Below are 23,013 nucleotides of genomic sequence, written 5' to 3'. Positions count from 1 at the left end.
CGTGTTATGTTACGGGACTTGTTGGTGTATTTGGTTGAGGTCTCGAGGGGCTCGGGCGTGTTTCGGATTAAATTCAGATCATTTTTCTTCATGTTGTCATTACTAGTTGTTGCTGGTTCTAGTGTGACCGCACCTGCGGCTGGTTTGCGCAGGTGCGATGGTCGCAGAAGCGACAGAGAAGTCGCATCAGCGAAGTGCACAAGAGAGGCCCAACGTGCGTAGAAGCGCGACCGCAACTGCGATTTGCGCGCCGTAGAAGCGCCCACACTCGCAGATGCGAGCTTCGTCCGCAAATGCGGAAGACGCTGAGTAGAAGCTTTAAATCGTGGGTTTTGGTCTCTTCCTTCATTTCCAGATTTTGAAGCTCGGTTTTGGGCAATTTTGGAAAGGAAGTTTTCCACACAACTTGGGGCAAGTGTTCTTGACTCCCTTTTGATTATATTCCATGAATTAATCTTCGTTTTCGGCGTTAGATTATTGATTTTTCAAGAGAAATCGGAGGAATTTTCTACAATTTCATAAAAAGAATTTTCTAGTTTTGAATACCGATTCAGAGTCGGATTTGAGTGAAATTAGAATGGTTGAACTTGTAATTGGATGGGTTGTCGGATTTTGTGAGTTTTATCGGATTTCGAGACGTGGGCCCCACATGCGATTTTTTGGAGTGTAATTTCGAAATTTTGTGGGAAAATTAGTTTTTTGTTATGGAATTAATTCCTATAATTTTGTGGACTGAATTTATTTAATTGTGACTAGATGCGAGCCGATCAGGAGTTGATACTCGCAGAATGGAAATTTTGAAGCATTATTTAGCTTGCTCGACATTGGATTTGTCTTGTTCGAGGTAAGTACCTCTTCTAATCTTGGAGCTGAGGGTAAGAACCCTGACTATACGTGTTATGTGTTTGGTGTTAAGGTGACGGGCGTGTAGGCGTGCACCATGTGAGTTGTGACTCCGTTATTTTCGTTGTACTGTGTAGTTTCCTGAACTATCTTTAATCATGAAATATCTACGTACTCGAGTTATTGAGTTGTGATTCATGTTAGAAGCCATGTCTAGGCTACATGTTTATTCCGTTGGGACCCATTGAGGTCATTACTGTTGTTGGGTTAGTTATTTACATTGAAATGTCATACTCAGTCATATTCATTTCGGGCTAGTATCATGACACTGTGAGCCCGTGAGAGAGAGACTGGAGAGATTGGTGACTGAGTGAGGTCGAGTTCCTCATTATGAGTGACATTTATGGGATCTGGCAGCATGTCGCAGTGTTTGTACTGATTTATGATAGCGCTTGGGGTGAAGGAGCCTCTCCGGAGTCTGCACACACACACAGTGAGCGCGATTGATATGATTGAGGGATGGATCTTCCCTGGACATGGATCTTTTCCGAAGCATTTTATACCTGGAGATGGATCTTCTCCACGGGCTGGATTAGCCCTACTTGGTGCTGAGTGACTGATGATCAGTTGATATGTAAATTCCGGGATGGATCTTCCCTGAGCCGGATTGGCCATATACAGTACCCAGTGATTGAGCATGATTAGTGGAATGTGTGAGAAAGTGAGATTGAGTACTATGAGAGTATGAGTGCATGAGTTAATCTCTGAGGTACATTGCATTGACATGCACACATGGCATATAGGCATAGAGATGTATTTTTTCTCATGTTGTACGGTATCACGTCATTCATGACTTCTCACACATGTTGACATATGGGCATAGTGATGCATTTGTTTTACACTGGCTAACTATAAAGAAAATGAGACATCTTGATTATTATTGAAAGGACTTTTGGGAAAATTATTGTTTTCAAAGTTATTCATATTTTTGGCAACTTCGGTAAACGATTTGGGTTTTCACTGATGTACTTGAAAGGCAAAACTATTTTTAGAAATCATGATTTAGATGAGCATTTATTCTTTGAGTTACTTCTTTTATTACTTGCTTTATGTTGTTATGAACCGTTGTTGGTTATTGGTGTTGGACCCGACCTTAGTACAAGCTCGTTACTACTTTCAACCTAAGGTTAGGTTTGTTACTTATTGAGTACATGGGGTCGGTTGTACTCATACTACACTTCTGCACCTTGCCTGCAGATGTTGGCTGCTGATATTGCTGTGTTCGTTGGGAGTTGGATATGAAGATGTACATGCGTTCCGGTTGTAGCTGCCTCTTGTTCATGGTAGCCTTAGATTCATAAAACTATGTTTATGTACTTTTCAAACATATGATGTATTTACTTCATACCAGCTTTGTAAACTCTATTCTTAGAAGCTCATGATTTGTACTACCAGTCCTTGGGGAATGTATAAGATTTAGATAATTTCTCTTGCTTAATTGCCTTGTTAAATTACATAGGAATTGGATAGTTGATAATTGGCTTACCTAGCGGGTTGGGTTAGGTGTCATCACGACTAGTTGGATTTTTGGTCGTGACAAGGTGGTATCAGAGCTCTAGGTTCATAGGTTCTACAAGTCATGAGTAAGTGTCTAGTAGATTCTTGCGGATCAGTATGATGACACACATACCTATCTTCGAGAGGCTACAGGGCATTTAGGATATATACTTCCCATCTTTCTTTCCTTATCGTGCAGAATTGATTCAGCTTGAGACATAACTCTTTGAATTCTTTTCACGCATTCGTATACGCATGTGAGTGCTTAATATCAGTTGTGCATCGACGGCTTGTGATTCCATGGATGAGGTGCGAGATGTGATTTATGTGTGCTGATAAAGGGCTAGTCTGGGGGACTTGATGCCGGATTTTGATTGTAGCTTGCGCACGAAGATTTCTGTTATGTGAGCACGTGCTTTTGGACTTATACGTCAGGTAGTGTCTCTATGAGTGGAATTTATGACTAGATGAGTGGTTGGATGGCTATATGATGAGTGTGATATGACTGCGGGATGTGTTCCGATAGATCAAATTTGACGAGAAGAGTTTGCTTGTGATGTAAAAAGGACTATTTGGTGCTTGATATCTGTCCTGATTACAGTCTCTTATTATGGGTGTGTTGAAGGATCTTTCATGATGGTTAATTGTGGAACGAATTAGATTCCCATTCCTTGTTGGTGAGTTCAGACTCAGGAAGATTAAGTGATTGCGTAGTAGTTGTGGCTGTGAAAGGGTATAAAAAGATATCAGTTGAGGCTTAGTAGGTGGGTTATAACCTGCAGGGTGATCTACGGATGTGTGATTTTTATGATATTGTGTGGAGGATTTCTTATCCACCAGTGGGTTATTTGTTCGATTTGAGTTTGGATCGGTTGTAGTAGTTGACCTCACTGTCACAAGTGTGAATGCGAGATTTGTAGATAATTTGAAGTATTAGATGGTTTACGTTACAGGAGATCATGAAGGATTTAGTTGAATCTCGATGTGGTATTATGGCAGTAATAGAGTATGGGCATTATGAGTTATTGTGTGTTTTGATCTATGGCTTTGGGCCAAGTAGGGGAGTCTGCTATCGATAAGTTAATTTCACGGTTATATGTTATATTGGTTTCGGTTTGAGGTATACTTGTGAATCAGTTATGACTTGCAGAAGTTGAGTTCGAGAATGACTCGAGTAAGGAAAATTCTGAATATGGGTTATGTTACCCTTTATGGGTATATGTGAAACATTGAATGATTGAGTTGTTATTCGTAAAGGATGTAGTGTACATGGAGTAGGGATTCATCAGTTGCTTAGAAGTGTGGATTATACATTTCAGTATCAAGAAGGTGAAGGAAACAGTTCTAGGTTCACATAAAGTCTTTTTAGAGCGGGTGTCTCGGTTGTGGTGTTTGGGGGGGTACTTAAGAGGGAATTCAGCGGCTTATGGGCCTTAGGGCATTGTGGTTCTATGCTAGGGTTCATGGGGTAAGTTGTGGTTAAAGATCGTGATGTGTTAGTAATGAGAAGTATCAATCTGAAGACAAATTTGGAAGGGACTCGGAGAAATAGGACAGCTTGGTAGTAGGTTGGATCAGTGTGGTAATGGATATGATCAGTTCTTTGGGTACTTATGATGTGGTGTTTTCTACAGGTGCTTTGTGGCAATACTCTTGAGTTTTTGACCTACGTGGCTTGGTTGAGTTAGAGAGATTCAGTCCCGATGACTTGATTATGTGCAAATGGATTCCAAAGCATTCTCGAGGATTTCTACCACAGTTTGAGATGGATATTTCCTACTGGCATGGGGAGCATGTTGAGTATTGTGATTTTCTACTAGATGGGATCAAATGGAAGGCTTCTAGCTGATCGGATATGTGTTCTACTTGTGACTCAGAATGATTATGAGGTTCTCGTATTTTTCATATGATGGCATGATATATGCAGTGTGTTGTGTAGGATAAGGTTTGCGTGTGCAAGGTCACGATTTAGTTTTGAAGGGAGGTCATAAATTCTTAGATGGCATGGACGGTTTTCTATGTTTAGATGAATGTTATAACTATTTGGTATTGCGTGAGTAGAGTGTACATTTCAGAAGGCGCACTATGTTTTGAATTATGGATATTTCATAGGTATTGCGACACTCTCCTGGTCGATCGACTGCTGATTTTAAGATGTTGCTATGTGGCACGAAAGAATAGGAGAATTATTCCTCATGGGATGATCGTGTATGAGAGATGTGTTAGACATTCGGGCGGTGGAGATGGGATCAGAAATGGTGATTCATGTGTTCTATGGATTTGGAGACTGGGAGTTTTCAGGAGCAGATTGTTTCATGGTTGTGGACTGTAAAGTCATGGCCGAAGCTAGCCAGATGATAGAATGTATTATGATTCAGTCATTGTGGACTTTCGAAGGATTATTTATCTATTTGTGAGTAACCAGAGTTGATTTGGGAGTCCATTGGTAGACCCAATTTGGATGTGTATTCTACACAGAGTCGGATTGGTTGGCTCCATACAGCTATTGTTGAGGGATGTGCCATTCGGTTGATGTTGAGCTTATTCGTGTTCTGAAATGATTACTAAGTTACTCTTCTATGTTATGAGGAGTTGTGATTCATTGGTTATATCCACACATGGTGCGGTTCTATTGGGGGGCCTCATGGAGGAATTCGAGCGAGATGCGTATTTGGGTATTGCATGATTGGTTCTGTATTGGTTATGTTCTTTCAGGTTTTGTGTGACATTGTGTCATTTGCCTCTCCGTGATTATTGATTTTATGCATGGTGGCTCGAGGTATATAATATGGACCAGCGTTTGGATGGGGTCACACATTGCAACAGAGTTATGTTAAGGTATAAACCTTGTGTTAGAATCGTAGTCTCAAAGTAAACACACAACTCAAACCGATAAATACCATAGTTAACAATAAGATTTCTACAGTTATACTGATAAAGAACAAGGAAAAATAGGAAATCAACTAGGCATGCTTCACGGAGTTCAAATAAGCAATTAAAGCACGTAAACATGCGATATTAGACTAAACAGGATAGCTACACATGTTGGAATAACTCAATTAAGAATTAAAACAGACTAATACTCATTTAAATGGTATAACTCAAATTAAAGCAAAAACAGATTACTACTCAGTAAAATAAATCGGGTTTTACAACAAATAGCCCGTGTACGTACTCGTCACCTCACGTATACGACACTCACATATCACAATAGTACCAAATACTAAGAGAATTTCCCCCACACAAGGTTAGGCAAGCCACTTACCTCGAACCAAGCTCAATCAATCCGTAAGAATGCCCTTTCCTCGATTATCCGGCTCCGAATGACCCAAATCTAGCCAAAATCAAATTCATACCATAAATACAACTATAAGAAACTAATCTAATTAATGAGATCAAGCTAAAGCAAGAAATTAAAAAATCGCCCCAAAAAGTCTCCCCTGACCCACGTCTTGGTGTCGGGTAAAAGTCACAAAATATGAACACCCATTCACTCACGAGTTCACTCGTACCAAAATTATCCAAATCCGATATCAAAATCCCAATCAAAACCTAAAATCTTAGTTGAAGAACTTCTTCCCATTTTCCTCAATTTTCAACCCAAATTCGAAATTTAATGATGAAATTAATGATAGATTAGTAGGATATAACCAAAATCAAGTGTAGAATCATTACCCAATTGATGTCTCTGGAAATCTCTCGAAATCTCGTGCAAATCCGAGCTCCCAAACTCAAGTTTTGATAAAAATGGCTTTTGAACCTTTATATCTGCCCAGTTAATTCCTTCTTCGCGAACGCGGTCAAAGCCTCGCGTTCGCATTGAATAAAAAATGACAAAAAATTCCTCTTTCGCGAACGTGTACCTTTCACTGGCGAACCCTACGCGAACGCGGGACCCTCTTCGCGAATTGCAAAGAGTAACTCAGTTGGCCTTCCCAGATGCCTTACGCGAACGCGAGAACTCCCTCGCGAACCCGATGAAGAAAATGTCTGCAACAAAATACCAGAAAATCTGCTATCTTCCAAAGTCCAAAAGTGATCCGTTAAGCATTCGAAACTCACCTGAGGCCCCCGGGACCTCAACCAAACATACCAACCAATCCTAAAATACCATACGAACTTAGTCGAGCCCTCAAACCACATCAAACAACGCTGAAATCACGAATCGCCATCTAATTCAAACTTAAAGAACTTGAAACTTTAAATTTACACAACCGATGTCGAAACCTATCAAACCACGTCCGATTGACCCCAAATTTTGCACACAAGTCATATTCAACATTATATACCTACTCCAACTTCCAGAATCGAAATCCGACCTCGATATCAAATATTCCACTACCGGTCCAAATCTTCAAAAAATCGACTTTCGCCATTTCAAATCCAAATAAGTTACAGACCTCCAAAACACAATCCAGGCACGCCTCTAAGCCCAATATTACCCAACGGAGCTAATGGAATTGACGAAACTCCATTTCAGAGTCGTCTTCACATAATTCCGACTACAGTCAAAATCCTAAGGCTTAAGCTTCCGTTTTAGGGACTAAGTATCCCAAAACACTCTGAAATCAAAACAAAACCTCCCGACAAGTCACATTAGCAAAAATAGATAGCAGTTAATAGGGGATCAATGCTATAACTCTCAAAACGACCGGCCGGATTGTCACAACCAGTCCTTGGGGAATGTATAAGATTTAAATAATTTTTTTTGCTTAATTGTCTTGTTAAATTACATTTGAATTGGATAGTTGATAATTGGCTTACCTAGCGGGTTGGGTTAGGTGTCATCATGACTAGTTGGATTTTGGGTCGTGACAATGATATACCGACAACATGCGATCATACACATATTATATATGAATAATATTTAAATTACACATCCTTCAATTTTTTAATTTAAGTAGTTGGGTGAGCACCTATTTAGGTTGATTAGGTAAAGCAAAAAGAAAAATATGAAAGAATTTCAATCAAAGACTAAAAATATAAATAAATTTCTTATGTAGACAATTTATATTATAACTCATCCTTTTATAGTGAAATAAATTATTTTTTTGTAACAAAAGAAAGAAGAACATAAAAAAAGATAAAAGAAAATAAATATAGAAAAAAATATACGGCAAATCTAAAAACCAGAAATAAGAGATGACAACAAATTTCTTCTTCTATTTCATCTTTGTTGAGTATACAAATTTTGGAAGTTGATCTCATCAATTTCAAATATATGTTTTTCAACTCAAATACATAGATTATAAAAGAAGAATTTTTTAATTTAAATTGTGTGTCATTTTTCAAAAATCAATATTAGTAACAAACTGATATGGTATTCAAATCTAAATTTAAATGCAGTTTGGGTAGTTTGCATTGAGGTTAAGCCAAGTATGGTGTCGAGAAAAGAATAAAGTTACCATATACTATTGAAATTGTGGTTAAGCCAAGTGGCAAGCTAATAAATAGCAATAATATATGGTAACTTTAGTCTTTATATATAACTGAATTTGAATTAAAGGATACTTTTTAATTTATAGATAAAGTTTTTAAATTTGAATTAAAATAAAAAATAAATTTATCTTTGGTTATCATACTTAATTCGGTTAATGATCATATTCAATCATGTTAGGAACTTTTGTTATCTTTTCTGATTATCTAAATACTACTTCACTCTGGCAAAAAATAAAAGCACTCCATATAACGATAAAACTGTTTCACATCTAAAACCATATAATTGTAGTTCTTTAAAGCACTATAGCTAGATTTGAATAAAATAAATTTCTTTTGAAATAAATGTAGTATATAGGGTACACGTCGTTTTATATGCTGATAACAAAAGTTATTTAAAAATCGAGTAAAAGTTTACCTACATATATAATGAAGTAAACTTACATGCTTAGAAAGAAACATTACAAAAATCAGTCAATATTCAAAAAAAGTTTTTTTTTTTCTTTTTGAAGAATGTTTGTTTGAAGAGACAGTTTGTATAAATGGACATCAAACAAATAACAAAACTTTGGCTATACAATTGATGTCATTAATTTTAATTTAGCACCTTCTAGGAATTGAAGGGTATAAGTTAAAATCTCTTCATTTAGCTCAGTCAAGCAAACATTGCAAGGGTATAATATTTTTCTCGTTGAAGAGTATTAATTTTGAATCATTAGATTATATGAAAGATTTTTTTTCTCGAATTTCAACAAGAGGGATATTGGTTTCTAATTGATAGTTTCTATATCGATCTTCAACTGTAACAAAATGTATACTTTAAAAAATAAAATTGGTATGACGTGATTTTTTTTAAAAATGTAAACAAATTATTTCGAAATGGGATTATTACTTAAAATATAATATAATTTTAAAAATAAAAGGATAAGATATTTTTGAATTTTAGTAGATAGTTTTTTAAATTATTATAATAAAAGTCATATCATGGATAAAATCAAATAACCAAGATATTATGGAATATTTACATAAATATCGAGCCAGATTTATTATTTACTTTTTATGGCTGATATACATAGATGATATACCGACAACACGCGATTATACACATATTATATATGAATTATATATAAATTACACATCCTTCAATTTTTTAATTTAAGTAGTTGGGTGAGCACCTATTTAGGTTGATTAGGTAAAACAAAAAGAAAAATATGAAAGAATTTCAATCAAAGACTAAAATATAAATAAATTTCTTAAGTAGACAATTTCTATTATTACTCATCCTTTTATAGCAAAATAAATTAATTTTATGTAACAAAAGAAAGAGAAACATAAAAATTAAGATAAAAGAAAATAAATATAGAAAAAATGTAAGGAAAATCTAAAAACTAGAAATAAGAGATGACAATGAATTTCTCAGAAATTTAGAAGCTGATCTCATCGATTTTAAATATAATTTTTTCAATTCAAATACATAAATTATAAGATAAGGATTTTTTAATTTATATTGTGTGTTATTTTTTAAAAATCACTATTACTAACAAACTGATATGATATTCGAATCTGAATTTAAATACAATTTGAATAGTTTGCATTGAGGTTAAGCCATGTAAGGTGTCGAGAAAAACTACTTGGCAGTTTTAAGACTATATGTGCAATGTTATATAATACTAGTGCCAATAATATTAATAGCCTGTTTGGCCAAGCTTCTACAAGTTGAAAAAAGTGCTTTTTTTTTTGAAAAAAATTGAAGTGTTTGACCAAGCTTTTAGGAGAAAAAAAGTGCTTATGAGGAGAAGCATAAGCAGTTTTGGAGAAGCAGAAAAAAGTAGCTTCTTTTCAGAAGCACTTTTTTGAGAAACACTTTTGAAAAAAATACACTTAGAAGCACTTTTGTAAAGGCTTGCCAAACACTAACTGTTGCTTAGAAGTACTTTTTAAATTAATTAACCAAACACAAACTGCTTCTCACCAAAACTACTTAACTGTTTACCCTCAAAATCGAATAACAATTGAATTTGTTAGTGGTTATAAGGACATGTGGATTAACTTGATACAAAGCGATAAATTAGATTGCAATTGAAATAAATGACGATAAAATAGCTACAAACCGCTTGAATTGGATGATTTTAGCTTAAGAATGCAAATCACCCTTGAGTTGAATGCGCTTTTATTGACAGAAAAATATCGAAGAGTAGGAGCTTGGAGAATATATTGCTTATCAGTATATGTTACAATGTCCTTCATGCATAGTCAAGTCCCCTTTATATATTGAGGGAGACCTACCCTTTAGGGTATTATTTAATTGTACTATAAAAAACATAAGTGCTTGATTTTGAAGACCGTTGATTTCCTTTTTGAATAATTATGTGATTTTTGACATATCTTCTCAAAATAAGCTGATTTTTCCAGGCCAAATGGGCTATAAGAGTTTTGACGGAGGACTATAATTAACAATTTCCAGAGCTTAAGGGGGTGAAGCCAACCAAAATAAACCTCAGGTGGTCTAAGTCAAAATTACTTTTAGGAGCCGGCCCACTCTCAATTTAGGGTTCTATAAAACCCTAGAAGTCGCTACCTTCTTTGTCCTATATAAACAATACACAGATCTTCTAATTCTCACAATCAGCTCGTCATTGTCCCCTCCTCTCTCGTCTCTTTACTAGACTAGAAGCCTTCCCAATCTCAATTAACATTTTTCTTTATGATTTGTGTTTATGTGTGCATATTTGTGTTTGTTAAAATGCGTCGATTTACTGATTACCAGCGATGTCTACTTTAAATGGCCGTTGTGTATGAGCCGACGCTATATCTATTTTTCCGTTTCTGCCTCAGAAAATTTTCCAATTGGCTCTTTAAAGAGCTGCTTGAATCAGATCTGGAGATATTTTAGTATTAATCAACAGTTCTATTTTTTTTTTTAAATATTTGGAAAATGAAATAATGGAGATGGAAGTGATGATTATTTCCCCAGATGATCGAAGCTGAAATTACTGAGCGCTTTTTATGTATTTCCTTCCTTCGGGAAGGAAATTCAAGCCAGATATTCTGATCCATCTCCTTTCATTGCATATTTTTCTTCAATTTTTAAAAATAGTATTGTGAGTAAAATTGATAATTTAAAATTAATATTTAAGTTGAAAAATGATTATTCTTTTTGAAAAAGGTAAAAACGATAGGGTTTCTGGGTTTAGTGTCAACTTAACAATGTTATTGATTTTGATTGAATTTTTTTATGGATGTGATGATTATTTCCCCAGATGATCGAAACTGAAATTACTGAGCGCTTTTTAATGTATTTTCTTCCTTCGGGGGGAAAATCCAAGCCAGATATTCTGATCCATATCCTTCCATTGCCTTTTTTTTTTCTTAATTTTTGTTGAAGTGATGAGTCATTAAAAATAAAAAAATTGTTGGTTAAGTTGAATTAGTTTTAGTTGTTAATAAAATTTTACTGAATGTGTATATGGATGTGATGATTATTTCCCCAGATGATCGAAGCTGAAATTACTGAGCGCTATTTATGTATTTTCTTCCCTCTGGGAGGATATCCAAGCCAGATATTCTGATCCATATATTTTTTTCTGTTTATTTTTGCTTTTGAATATTCGCAGGAATATTTGATTTGTAATTTTATTGAATTTTATTACATAGAAATTATTTGTTGCAACTTGTTTTCAAATCACTATCTGTATACTTATTTTAAAAGTCATAACTTAATAATGTACGAATTTGCTAATTAACGTAAATTGAATAATGTAGTTACGAAGCAAAACATGAGCATCAATTTCTTTTAATTTTTGGTAATATCAATTGCTTTAAGAATGATGCACGATTGCAATGATTTCACATCTAATACGGATAGTAACTAATTTGAAATATAATATTTTTAATGTATAATTATTTAGCGAATATAATTATTTTTAGTCAATCAATTAAATATGTAACATGTCCTAACTGGATAAACAGGGAGATACCCGTGAAAGTTCAGTTAAAGGCCCATGTTGAATGAACGATCTTAAAAGGGCTTGGTCCTTAAATAATTAGTTTTATTTTTGAAATTTGAATGGCTTTTAAAATAGCAGTCGGTCCTAAATATGTGAGCATCAGCAACAATTTGAACCCAATACCTATTATTAAGGAGGGTAAAGTGTTTCATATCAAAATATCTTTTACTTCTAAACTTTGAATTCAAAATCTAATTAAGAATGGAGTAAATTTAATCATCCCAAATGATCTCTACTATGAGTTGAATGACTAATACAACATGATGCATGTGGTAATATCACTACATGATACATGTGGTAGTTTTATCATAAGAGGGTTATGCACATCTAGGCAAATGTAGATAATAGACAACTTTTTTATACACGCTTAGCTCCTTACTTTGCTGTCACGATTATAAATTCACATATTCATAATCTAACCTAATCTGTTAGGTAAGTTAAACACAAGGGGCTCTGTAGGGGGTTGCTATTTTTGACATAAACATAGTTGGGTAGCTTGGTTTGGGCGATTTTCAGAGGCAAATTTTGCAAATTGAACTAGGGTAAGTAATCTTAACTTGATTTAGTCCGTTATTCATGAATCTAACACTATTTCCAATACTTATTTCGTGATTTGGGGGATTAGAAAAGAAATTTTTCAAAAATTGATTTGAGGGTTTGAAGGCCGAATCGGAGTCAGAATTTTATAATTTTTATATGGTTGGACTCGTGGTTGAATGAGTATTCAAATGGATTTTGTTGAATGGGTATTCATATGGAATTTATATTGTCGGGTTTCGAGACGTGGGTCCCACTATGGATTTTTTTTAATTAATTTCAAATTTTTATTGTGAAATTTAGCATTTTCATATGGAATTGATTCCTATACCTCGTGTTGATTGCATTGAATTATTTTGACTAAGATTCAAGGCGTTCGAAGGCCAAATCGCGAGGAAAAGGTTTATTGGAATAAAGAATTGCTCGAATTGAGGTAAGTAAAACTTCTAAACTTGGTTCTGAGGGTATAAATCTTTGAATTGCGTATTATGTGAATTGTACGGAGGTGACGAACATGCTAGTTGATAGGCGTGTGAGCGTGCACCATATAAAGTATGACTTAATTGCTTACATGGAGTTGCATAATCAAATAATCATATCATTATCCACATACTCTCCACATGTTAGAGGAAATTGAGTTGAGCTCATGTTAAAGATCATGTTTAGGCTACGTGCCGATATTTTGGGATCCATAGAGGTCTTATTACTATTGAATTACTTGTTTGAATTGTAATTTTGTACTCAGTCACATCTATCATTAGCATATCATATCTAAGTCTCTGTTGTCATTCATTGATACATCATATCATCATGTCGGGTTGATTTTCATGTCATTAAGAGCTCGAGAGACTGGAGATTTTGAGTGATATTTTTGGGATCGGGCTGCACACTGCATCATATTTTATTTATTTATGCTTGGATCTGGCTATTATAGCGCTTGGGCTAAAGGAGCCCTTTCGGAGTCTGCACCCTCCACAGTAAGCGCGATTGATTTATATTGAGGGATGGATCTTCCCTAGGAATGAATTTTGTCCGAAGCATTTATATTGAGGGATGGATCTTCCCTAGACATGGATCTTGCCCGAATCATTTATATTTGGGAATGGATCTTCCCTGAGCTGAATTGGCCATATACAGTACTGATTGACTGATAGTCAGCTGATGTGTGTGTGTATATATATATATATATATATATATATATATATATATATATATATATATATATATATATATATGGGATGGATCTTCCCTGGGCTGGATTGGCCATATACAGTACTGAGTGATCGTTCCTGGACTCATAACCTCTTTGTTGGAAGTGAGGGGTGCTCACCACTAGAGCAACCCACTCTTGGCATGTAGATATAGAGATGTCATATTCCTCATATCATGCAGATTTTATCTATTTTTCCTGTACTGAGTTTAACTAGTGAACTGAAAAGCATGCCTACATTTCTGTACTGTTATTTCTGTACTAGACTGTACCTGTTGAGCTCGTGAATACTTTCAGCCCAGAGGTTAGCCTTGTTACTTATTTAGTTGGTTGTACTAATACTAAACTCTGCACCTCGTGTAAAGATCCAGGTACTTCCGGATACAGCAGTCGCCAGATTTGAGGATTTATCTGTTGGAGACTATCAAGGTAGCTGCTTGACGTCCACAGACCTTGACTCTCTTTCCTTTCAGTTATTGCACTGTTCTATATTTTTAGACAATGTTCTTATCAGTCAGACTTTGTTATTATTTAAATGCTCATGTACTCATTGACACCAGGTTTTGAGAGTGTTTTGTATCTGAAATTGTGAGGTTTTCTATGGAATTCAAATATTATATTTTCAAACATAAGAGATTATTGTGATTTATTAAGGTTATCGGTTTGCCTAGTATTGAGATAAGTGTCATCACGACATGTTAGGATTTTTGGGTCGTGATACTTATGAACAAATCAAACCTTCAAATTGTCAACTTTCGCCAAATAGTGCAGAAACCTTATAGAAACATCCAAATACAAATCCAAGCATACTCCCTAGTCCAAAATCACCATTCGAACCCATCAGAACTATAAAAATCACGATTCGAGATCAAATACATAAAAGTCAAACTTGGAATCATTCTTCCTAATCAATTTTGAACAACTCGAAGACCAAAATCGATCATACATACAAGTCGTAACACATCATATGAAGCTACTCAAGATCTCAAACCACCGAACGAAATGCCAATGCTCAAAACGACCAATGGGGTCATTACACTTGCATTGCAACTTATCCAAATTTTTTTATACAGTAGGTAGTTGCGAATTACATATTGAAACAACATGTTTCTTGTGATAATTGGTGCAAACTAAACATTACTCCATGTTCTTTTATTTTATATGATGATATCAACTAAACATATAGTTAAAGTAAGAAATGTTTTTGACTTAGGCCCAAAGCATCAAGATAATAGTTGTTTTGTCGAAAAATACATGCTCTGATCAAACTGTAACCAAATTGGAGAAAGGTCAAATTTACCTTTTTACTATTAAAAATTATTTATATTGAACTTCCGTTATACTCTGGGGAATATATGTACCCCTACTATTAGCAAAGTATTTTAATATACCTCCACTTTTAACAGAAGTCCAACATGTCTAGGATTCAACTATTAAAAATCTATGTGGCCTGATAATTGAGTGAGGTGCACACCATGTGGCGTGCCATCTCCCCACACTAACCCTATTTTACCCCCTCTAATGCAAGTGCAAGTATGCAGAGGAAATAAAATGATATGTAGAGGAAATAGAATGAGGCAGCAGTTGGCATCAAGTTAGTTACATGTGTCAGAAAGTTAGTTACAAAGTTAGTTGGAAGTTAGTTGAAGCAGTTATTTGAGAAATGCACTGTAGCGTGAAGAGCAGTAGCTCATTTCTTTCCATAATTGTGATATAAATACAATATTACATTGTAATTAGATTCATTCCCGAATAAATATTACTCAATTCTCTCTTTCTAAATCTTCTCACAGCTAATTCTCTCGGATGTCCCGTGAGCTAGATATCATCTTCTTTGAGCTTAGCTCCTAGATTAGTAAATTCTATTGCCATTCCAACTGGTTGCAATAATTGGTATCAGAGCTTACGATTCTCGGTATAATCAAAGATGAATCGCAGTAAAAATCAAGACAAATCAGCTGATGAAACAGAGGAAAAACTATCTAAGATCCAAGATCAGTTACAAAAGGTAATGGATGGCATGATGAGCATGAGTGAAAGGAATTCACAAGCAGGCAAGGAATTGTTAGGGCTTAAGGAAGCATTTGGGCTTATCACTCAGAGGGGCAAGGAACAAATTGTGGATGAGTCCTTGATCAACAGAGGAGAACCATTGTAGATGAGGAACAAAGAGTTTCACAGTGGGTCTGCTCATCAGGGACATGGCAGTTCCTTTAATCGATTCTCAAAACTAGATTTTCCTCGATTTTCTGGTGTATATTTTCATACATGGTTGTATAAGGTTGATCAATACTTTTCTATGGGTGAAGTTCCTTTTAAACAAAGGGTAAAGGTGACAGATTATTAACTGGAGTTAATCTAACAACTGAAAATGCTATCAGTTATTTTTTAGGCAGTTTAAAACCAGAATTGAATAAAGCTGTAAGAATACAAGCACCAAGAACTCTAATGCAAAGCTATAAAATTGCTTGACTACAAGAAAAAGTCTTTGATGCCCAAGCTAAAACACGGGGTTTGAAACCTGTTTCCAGAAATTTTCATCCTAATTCTAATCCTATTTAACTACCCCTACTTTCTTCACACCACAAAATTACCAAAAACCTGTTGCACTAAATTCCTCACTTATCAAAGAAATGCTGATGCCAACCAAACAAACCTAATAGACTAGGCAGGAGGTTAACTGCTGCTGAGATGGATGAAAAAAGGGCCAAAGGCTTGTACTTCTTCTGTGATAAAAAATATGAAATGGGGCATAAATGTAAGTCCAGGAAACAACTATTTATGGTGGAGGTAGTAGATGAGGAAATGATCACAACAGTAGAGGTGGAAGAGGATGTTTTAATTCAAGAAGTTGTAGAAGCTAGCAATAAGTTCATGACTATATCTCTACAAGCGTTTACTGGGTGGCTGGTTATCAGACAATCAAAGTTACTGGCTACCATGAGAAGAGGACCTTACAGGTTCTGATTGATACAGGGAGTACTCATAATTTCATTGATCAAGAATTTGCTAAGAAACTAGGATGTCAATCCAGTTCTATAATGGAGCAATCCATTAGTGTGGCTGATAGTTGGAAGGTGCAGACTGCTGCAGTGTGCAGGACCTTACCATGGTTGCTACAAGGGACAACATTCTCTTTAGACTTCCTGCTGTTACCATTAGGTAATGTGGACATAGTACTGGGGGTGCAATGACTTAGTACTTTGGGAAGGATCTTGTTTGACTTCAAGAATAGAACTATTGAATTTATGCATCAAGGCAAGAAACATGTGCTAAGAGATGCTAATAGTCAACTGAAATCAACTAAAGCTACCTCCTTACCCAAACTGAAATCCAAGTTTTAGCTGCTCTCATCAAATAGTATTCAAGTATCTTTGAAGTACCAACTACCTTACCTCCTCATAGGAGCTTCTTTTGATCATAGAGTTCCATTGATAGAATATGCAAACCCTGTGAACAAGAGACCATATAGGTATCCAGGAGTTAAAAAGGATATTATTGAGAAGTTGGTTCAAGAAAAGATGGATCAAGAAGCGATTCAGCATAGTATAGTCCTTATGCCTCACCTGTTGTACTAGTAGGAAAAAGGATGACAATTGGATACTATGTATTGACTATAGGGAACTGAACCATGTGACAGTCAAAGACAAGTTCCCTATACCCATCATTGAAGACTTGCTTGATGAATTAGGAGGTGCAGTTGTGTTCTCTAAGATAGACCTGAGAGCAGGTTATCAACAATTGAGAATGGCAAAGGAGGATACTCACAAGACTGTTTTCAAGACTCATGAAGTTCACTATGAGTTTCTAGTTATGCCTTTTGGGATAACTAATGCTCATTCTTCATTTTAGAGTCTTATGAATTCTGTTTTAAACCTTTGTTGAGGAAGTCAGTCCTAGTATTTTTTGATGTTATCTTAATCTATAGTAGAAGTATGTCTGCTCATGTTGAGTATGTGAAGGCTGTCTTTGAACTGATGCAACAATATCAACTGTATGCTAAGATGGCCAAATGTGATTTTGGTGTGCCAAAGGTAGAATACTTAGGCCATTTCATCAGTGCTGCTGGAGTTTCAACTGATCCTAAAAATATAGTGGCTGTGCAGAGTTAGCATGTCCCATGTAATATCAAACATCTAAGAGGATTTTTAGGTCTTCCTGAATATTATAGGAGATTCATCAAAGGTTTTGGCGCTATATGCAGACCACTACATGATCAACTTAATAAGGAAGGGTTTTCTTGGACTGAGAAGTGTACTGAAGCTTTCAACAAGGTGAAACAAGCACTAGTTTCTGCACCTGTCTTGGCAACACTGACTATTCAAAGCCATTTATTGTGGAGACTGATGCTAGTGGGAAGGGAATTGCGGTAGTCTTGATGCAACAAGGGCACTCTATAGCCTACATAAGTAAGTCCTTAGCCCTAAGACTCAAGCTATGTCAGTATATGATAGGGAGCTTCTAGCACTCATATTTGTAGTCACCAAATGGTCTCACTACTTGTTGGGCAAACTTTTTATTGTGAAAATAGATCAAGAAGCCTTGAAGCATCTATTAGAACAGATTATTCACACTGATTTTCACGTGGCTGGTATTTCAAAGCTCATGGACTTTGATTTCTCCATTGAATATAAGAAGGGAGTGGAAAACAAGGCTGCAGATGCCTTATCCAGGAAGCCTGCTGCCGAGTTGTTAGCTATGTCCCTGATAAATCCTAATGATTCTTTGTCTATTCAGATTTAGAACACCTGGTTCACTGATCCAGTATTACAAATGGTGATTGCTAAACTCCAGACACAACCTTACAAGTCCTATACTTAGTGCAACAATCAGTTTAGGTGGAATGGTAGACTGGGGATAGGAGACAATGTGCAATTGAGGAACACCATTATTGTACTGTGGCATGCAAATCCTCAATGAGGACACTCTGGTATGGATGTTACTATTAAACGACTACAATCCTTATTCTTTTGGTAAACTCTTAGCCAAGATACCAGAACATACATCAATAAGTGTGATGTGTGTCAAATGCATAAATATAATGCTGCTGCATCTCTTGGTTTATTGCAACCCTTGCCAATTCCTGAAGGAGTTTGGACTGATATATGCTTGGATTTCATTGAGAGCTTACCCAATTCCAATGGCAAGGAAGTGATCTTGGTTGTAGTTGACAAACTGGGCAAGTATGGTCACTTCATGGCTTTGTCTCATCCTTACACAGCTCAATCTGTAGCTCAATACTTCTTGGATAATGTTTTTAAACTTCATGGCATGCCTTTCACCTTAACTAGTGATAGAGATCTTGTTTTCCTTAGTAGTTTCTGGCAAGAACTCTTCACATTACAAGGTGTCCAGTTGCAAAGATCCACTGCTTACCATCCTCAAACTGATGGACAAACAGAGATCTTGAACAGAACCTTGGAGACCTACTTGAGGTGTTTTTGTTCTGACAAGCCTCAGAGTGGTCTTCTTATTTGGCTATAGCCAAATGGTGGTATAATACTTCCTATCATACAACTATCAGATGAACTCCCTATGACGTTTTGTATGGTCAAAAGCCTCCCATTCACCTACGCTATCTTCCTGGTGAAGCCAATTCTGAATGGTTGATAGGTCATTGGAGGCTAGAGAAGTGGTGATTCAGTTGCTGAAATTCCATATTGCAGGAGCTCAACAAAGAATGAAGGATATGGCCAACAAGCACATCACTGACAGATATTTTGAGGTGGGTGATTGGATTTACTTAAAGCTTCAACCTTACATAAAAATCTCAGTTGCTATCAGACCTTTCAACAAACTAGCAGCCAAGTATTTTGGTCCTTATCTTATTGTTGAGAGGATTGGTGATGTTACCTACAGGTTACTCCTGCCTATTGATGTTTTGATTCACCCAACCCTTCATGTTTCACAACTAAAAAGGTGCCTTGAAGTTCCTACTACTATTAACCATCCACCATTCCTCCACCTTTCAAGCCCCTATTGCTCATTGCCTGAGTCTATTCTTGAGAGGAGGATGGTTAAGAAACACAATAAAGTTGTTTGTTGGGTGTTAGTAAAGTAGACAGGATTGGATGCTGCACAGGCTACTTGGGAGTTATTGATTGAGTTACTACACATATTTCCTACTTTCCATCATTGAGGAAAAAGGATCATCTTTAAGCGAGGGGTATTGATGCAAGTGCAAGAATACAGAGGAAATGGAATGATATGCAGAGGAAATAGAATGAGGCAGCAGCTGGCATCGAGTTAGTAACATTTTTCAGAAAGTTAGTTACAAAGTTAGTTTGAAGTTAGTTGAAGCAGTTAGTTGAGAACTGCACTGTAGCGTGGAGAGCAGTAGCTCATTTCTTTTCATAGTTGTGATATAAATACAATACTACATTGTAATTAGATTCATTCATGAATAAAGATCACTCAATTCTCTCTTCCTAAATCTTCTCTCAGCTAATTTTCTCGGAAGATCCCTGAGCTATCTATTATCTTCTTCGAGCTTAGCTCCTAGATTAGTAAATTCCATCGCGATTCCAACTGATTGCAACACCCTCCCGAATATATTCTCTTCCTTTTCATTTCTTCTTCTACCACCACTTAAACCACCACACCTCCATCAACACCGGCACCACCACAAATAGACAAGAAAAAAAAAGAAGGAAAATTGATGAAAAAATAGACAAAACACGGAGTGAATTTCATCTGAAGTTAGCATGTTTCCCAATTATTTCCCTGTTTATTCAGTAATTATAGTTCTTCGATGAATACTGTCAAAGCCAATCAAATATGAGTAACGAAAAAGCACTTAAAAAATTGAGGGAAAGCTTTTTGAAGAAAAAAAAGGAGAGGAGACTTGGGGTATTTTTTGTTTTTGTCCTAATTATTAGAGCTACTACCGCCACCTTGGCCGTAAGTTCTTACCATGCCACCTTTTTGTTTTTGATGCTTATTTGATCATTTGAATTTGGATATTGAATTAATTGAGTTGTTTCTGTAAAAGTTCTGTGCTTTAACGAGTAATCTTAAGATAATGTAATAATTGGGCATCCACGATGTCCGTTGTGGAAGTGTTGGGTACTTTTGAGTCGGGGTGAAAGAAGAAATAGAAGGGAGGGGTTACTAAAATAGAGTTAGAATATTGAGACGGTATGTCAAGTGGCGTCCACCTCACTCAGTTATTAGATCACACAGAATTTTAATAGATGGTTCCAGTCATATTGGATTATTGTTAAAAGTAGAAATAGTTTTGAATACTTTATGAACTATACGTGTATATATATATGTTCAGAAAGTACAACGAATGTTAAATATAAATATTTATTTTTTAAAATAAAAAAATAAATGTAAACAATTTTCGAAAAGGAAATAAAGGGGATGTTGATGGCGAAAGGGACCAGCAAAATAGTACAAAACTTCGATCCGCTGTGGTGTTCTAGTAAATCTTGGTCACGTGAAGTAGAGAAAGGAGTAGTGGAGTAGAGAGAAATGCGTTGTTAATGCGAATATACCAAACCAGAAGATGACAAATAACTTCGAAAGATTTGAAAATAACTTCTCTTTTTCTTCCTTTCCTTTTCTTTTGTACTTTTTGTCTTAGATTGATGACAAAAAATGTGTACCACTTGTAAAATGACGAAAAACATGCTGCTTCTAAGTGCCAAGCTGCAACAATGCAAGTATTAAACTTCCAAACATGGCGTAACTATCTTTAGTAAAGGGCGGAGATCTAGAAATTAAGTTTTATGTGTTCTAACTTATAAGATTTTTAAAGTTATGGGTTCATATTATTATATATTTTAATATTAATGAATTTTTATATATAAATTTTTGCTCCGTGTTAAAGTATTGAATTTAGTTGAACCCGATGCCGATACATTGCATCCGCCTCTGGTAAAGGAGTTCAATTGAATTTTCTTTTGTTGAAAAATTACACTATGAAAACATAGTAGTATAAATTAAATGGACATACATTATATAAATTTTTAAATTGCACATACATTATATAAATTTTTAAATTGCTTTAACATAAGTTCACATTTTAGAAATAGTACTTTTATATTAGTTGAATTCCCTTATTTATTGTTTACCCTTAAAATTGGATAACAATTAAACTTATAATGAGGTTCTAAGGATACATGATTTCACTTAATATCGATAGACAAATATGACGATTAATAACAAAAATGAACTATAAAATAAAGTGAACCAGTATTAAAACGGAATTCAACCCTCGAGCTAGGGTGCCCTCGAACTGATTGATACCAAAATAGTTAAAAATAAAGCAAGCTAATGAACAAGAAAGTATAAGCTAAAGAGAGAGCGTTATATTGCCTTTTTTTTTACGTGAGAACAATGTCTTACAAATGGTTAATACTCCCCTTTATATAGTAGAGGAGTTCTACTTATGGTATAACTCTAATTACAGAAGAAAATCCCATGATTAGCTAATTAACTATTTCTGATTTGATCCGTTCCGAGATTTACGCCATGATCCTCGACCAGTCACCGAGATATCTTCGATCTTGCTCGATGTCTGTCTTGTTTGGCTTCGATCGCTACTAGCCTCGATTTTGACCGGTATCTCGGTTCTGAACTCGGTACCTTATCCTCGTGATATGGCCTATTCCGTTACGAGACCATCCTCCGATGCAAACTCCCGGTCTCGGTCAAAAAGTAAAATCAGGTGGGCCCGGTTTTAACAATATACAGATAGTCCCCTCGTTCTTTTGGTGTAATGACAAGAAACGAATTGAGCCTTCGATTTTCTATCTCGACCTGTCATGATGTCATCTTTGTGACGTACGCGACAAAAGTGACTGAAATGTCCCGTCTGTACAGTTACCAAGGCATTAAATGCACGTCAGCCGATGGTCGACCACCGCCAATATTGAACCGTCGTTGTGAAATTTATAAATAGCCCACCTCTCCACCATTTTGAACTTTTACTTTTATATTTCTAATCTCCTAAGCTTTTTATATCTTCTAATTTCTTCATATGCAAATCTACGTTTTCACTGCTAACCTCTTCTCAAAACACCAAATCCTATCATCTCCATCTATTTTTAACTTTAAATCCATACAAAAATGGTAAAAACATCAAAAATGGTTCTTCAAAAGGAAAACGCTTCTTCTTCGCGGCCGGCCGGTGACAAGACATCGGCGGAGCCGCACCCCGAGGAATGTGTTCCCGGAGGGGTGTGTCCTCACTTTCGATTTTAAGACCGATAAAGCCTCGTCGGTTCCTGGTCGATGCGAGCCCGTGCTGATATATATATGCTCTATAACTGAGGGATACCTTAAGAAGGTAAAGAAATATTGCAACTGGGAGGGAAAATATGTGGTGATCCCGACCCCCGAAGAGGACATCACCACCCATGTGGAAGAGTTTCTAAGTATTTACACTTACCCTTTCACACTGGTCCCCCTCGACCC

General features: G+C 35.9%; 1 protein-coding gene and 3 non-coding genes across 4 annotated transcripts; all 4 read left to right on the top strand.

Moving 5' to 3' along the window:
* Positions 1-10,785: 10,785 nt before the first annotated feature.
* On the top strand, positions 10,786-10,893 carry LOC142169345 (small nucleolar RNA Z103). Its single transcript, XR_012699053.1, has one exon. It is a non-coding gene; the product is annotated as a small nucleolar RNA Z103 (small nucleolar RNA).
* A 178-nt stretch (positions 10,894-11,071) lies between these two features.
* On the top strand, positions 11,072-11,180 carry LOC142169346 (small nucleolar RNA Z103). Its single transcript, XR_012699054.1, has one exon. It is a non-coding gene; the product is annotated as a small nucleolar RNA Z103 (small nucleolar RNA).
* Positions 11,181-11,302: 122 nt separating this feature from the next.
* Positions 11,303-11,410, top strand: LOC142169344 (small nucleolar RNA Z103). Its single transcript, XR_012699052.1, has one exon. It is a non-coding gene; the product is annotated as a small nucleolar RNA Z103 (small nucleolar RNA).
* Positions 11,411-17,525: 6,115 nt separating this feature from the next.
* LOC142169073 (putative mitochondrial protein AtMg00860) lies at positions 17,526-17,963 on the top strand. Its single transcript, XM_075230275.1, has 2 exons — positions 17,526-17,697; positions 17,743-17,963. The coding sequence occupies exons 1-2, from the start codon at positions 17,526-17,528 to the stop codon at positions 17,961-17,963; spliced, it is 393 nt and encodes a 130-aa protein (XP_075086376.1).
* Positions 17,964-23,013: the final 5,050 nt, after the last annotated feature.

The sequence above is a fragment of the Nicotiana tabacum genome, chromosome 14 (assembly GCF_000715075.1).
Source record: "Nicotiana tabacum cultivar K326 chromosome 14, ASM71507v2, whole genome shotgun sequence".
Taxonomy (NCBI): domain Eukaryota; kingdom Viridiplantae; phylum Streptophyta; class Magnoliopsida; order Solanales; family Solanaceae; genus Nicotiana; species Nicotiana tabacum.
Note: the sequence above shows the minus strand (reverse complement) of the source record. Positions and strands in the feature narration are given on the sequence as shown.

Excerpts from the sequence above, each read along its gene's own strand:
- LOC142169073 (XM_075230275.1), top strand. The coding sequence starts at position 17,526 with ATGTCTGCTCATGTTGAGTATGTGAAGGCTGTCTTTGAACTGATGCAA. Across the intron at positions 17,698-17,742 it reads AAATATAGTGGCTGTGCAGA|GTCTTCCTGAATATTATAGG; the intron begins GTTAGCATGTCC and ends GAGGATTTTTAG.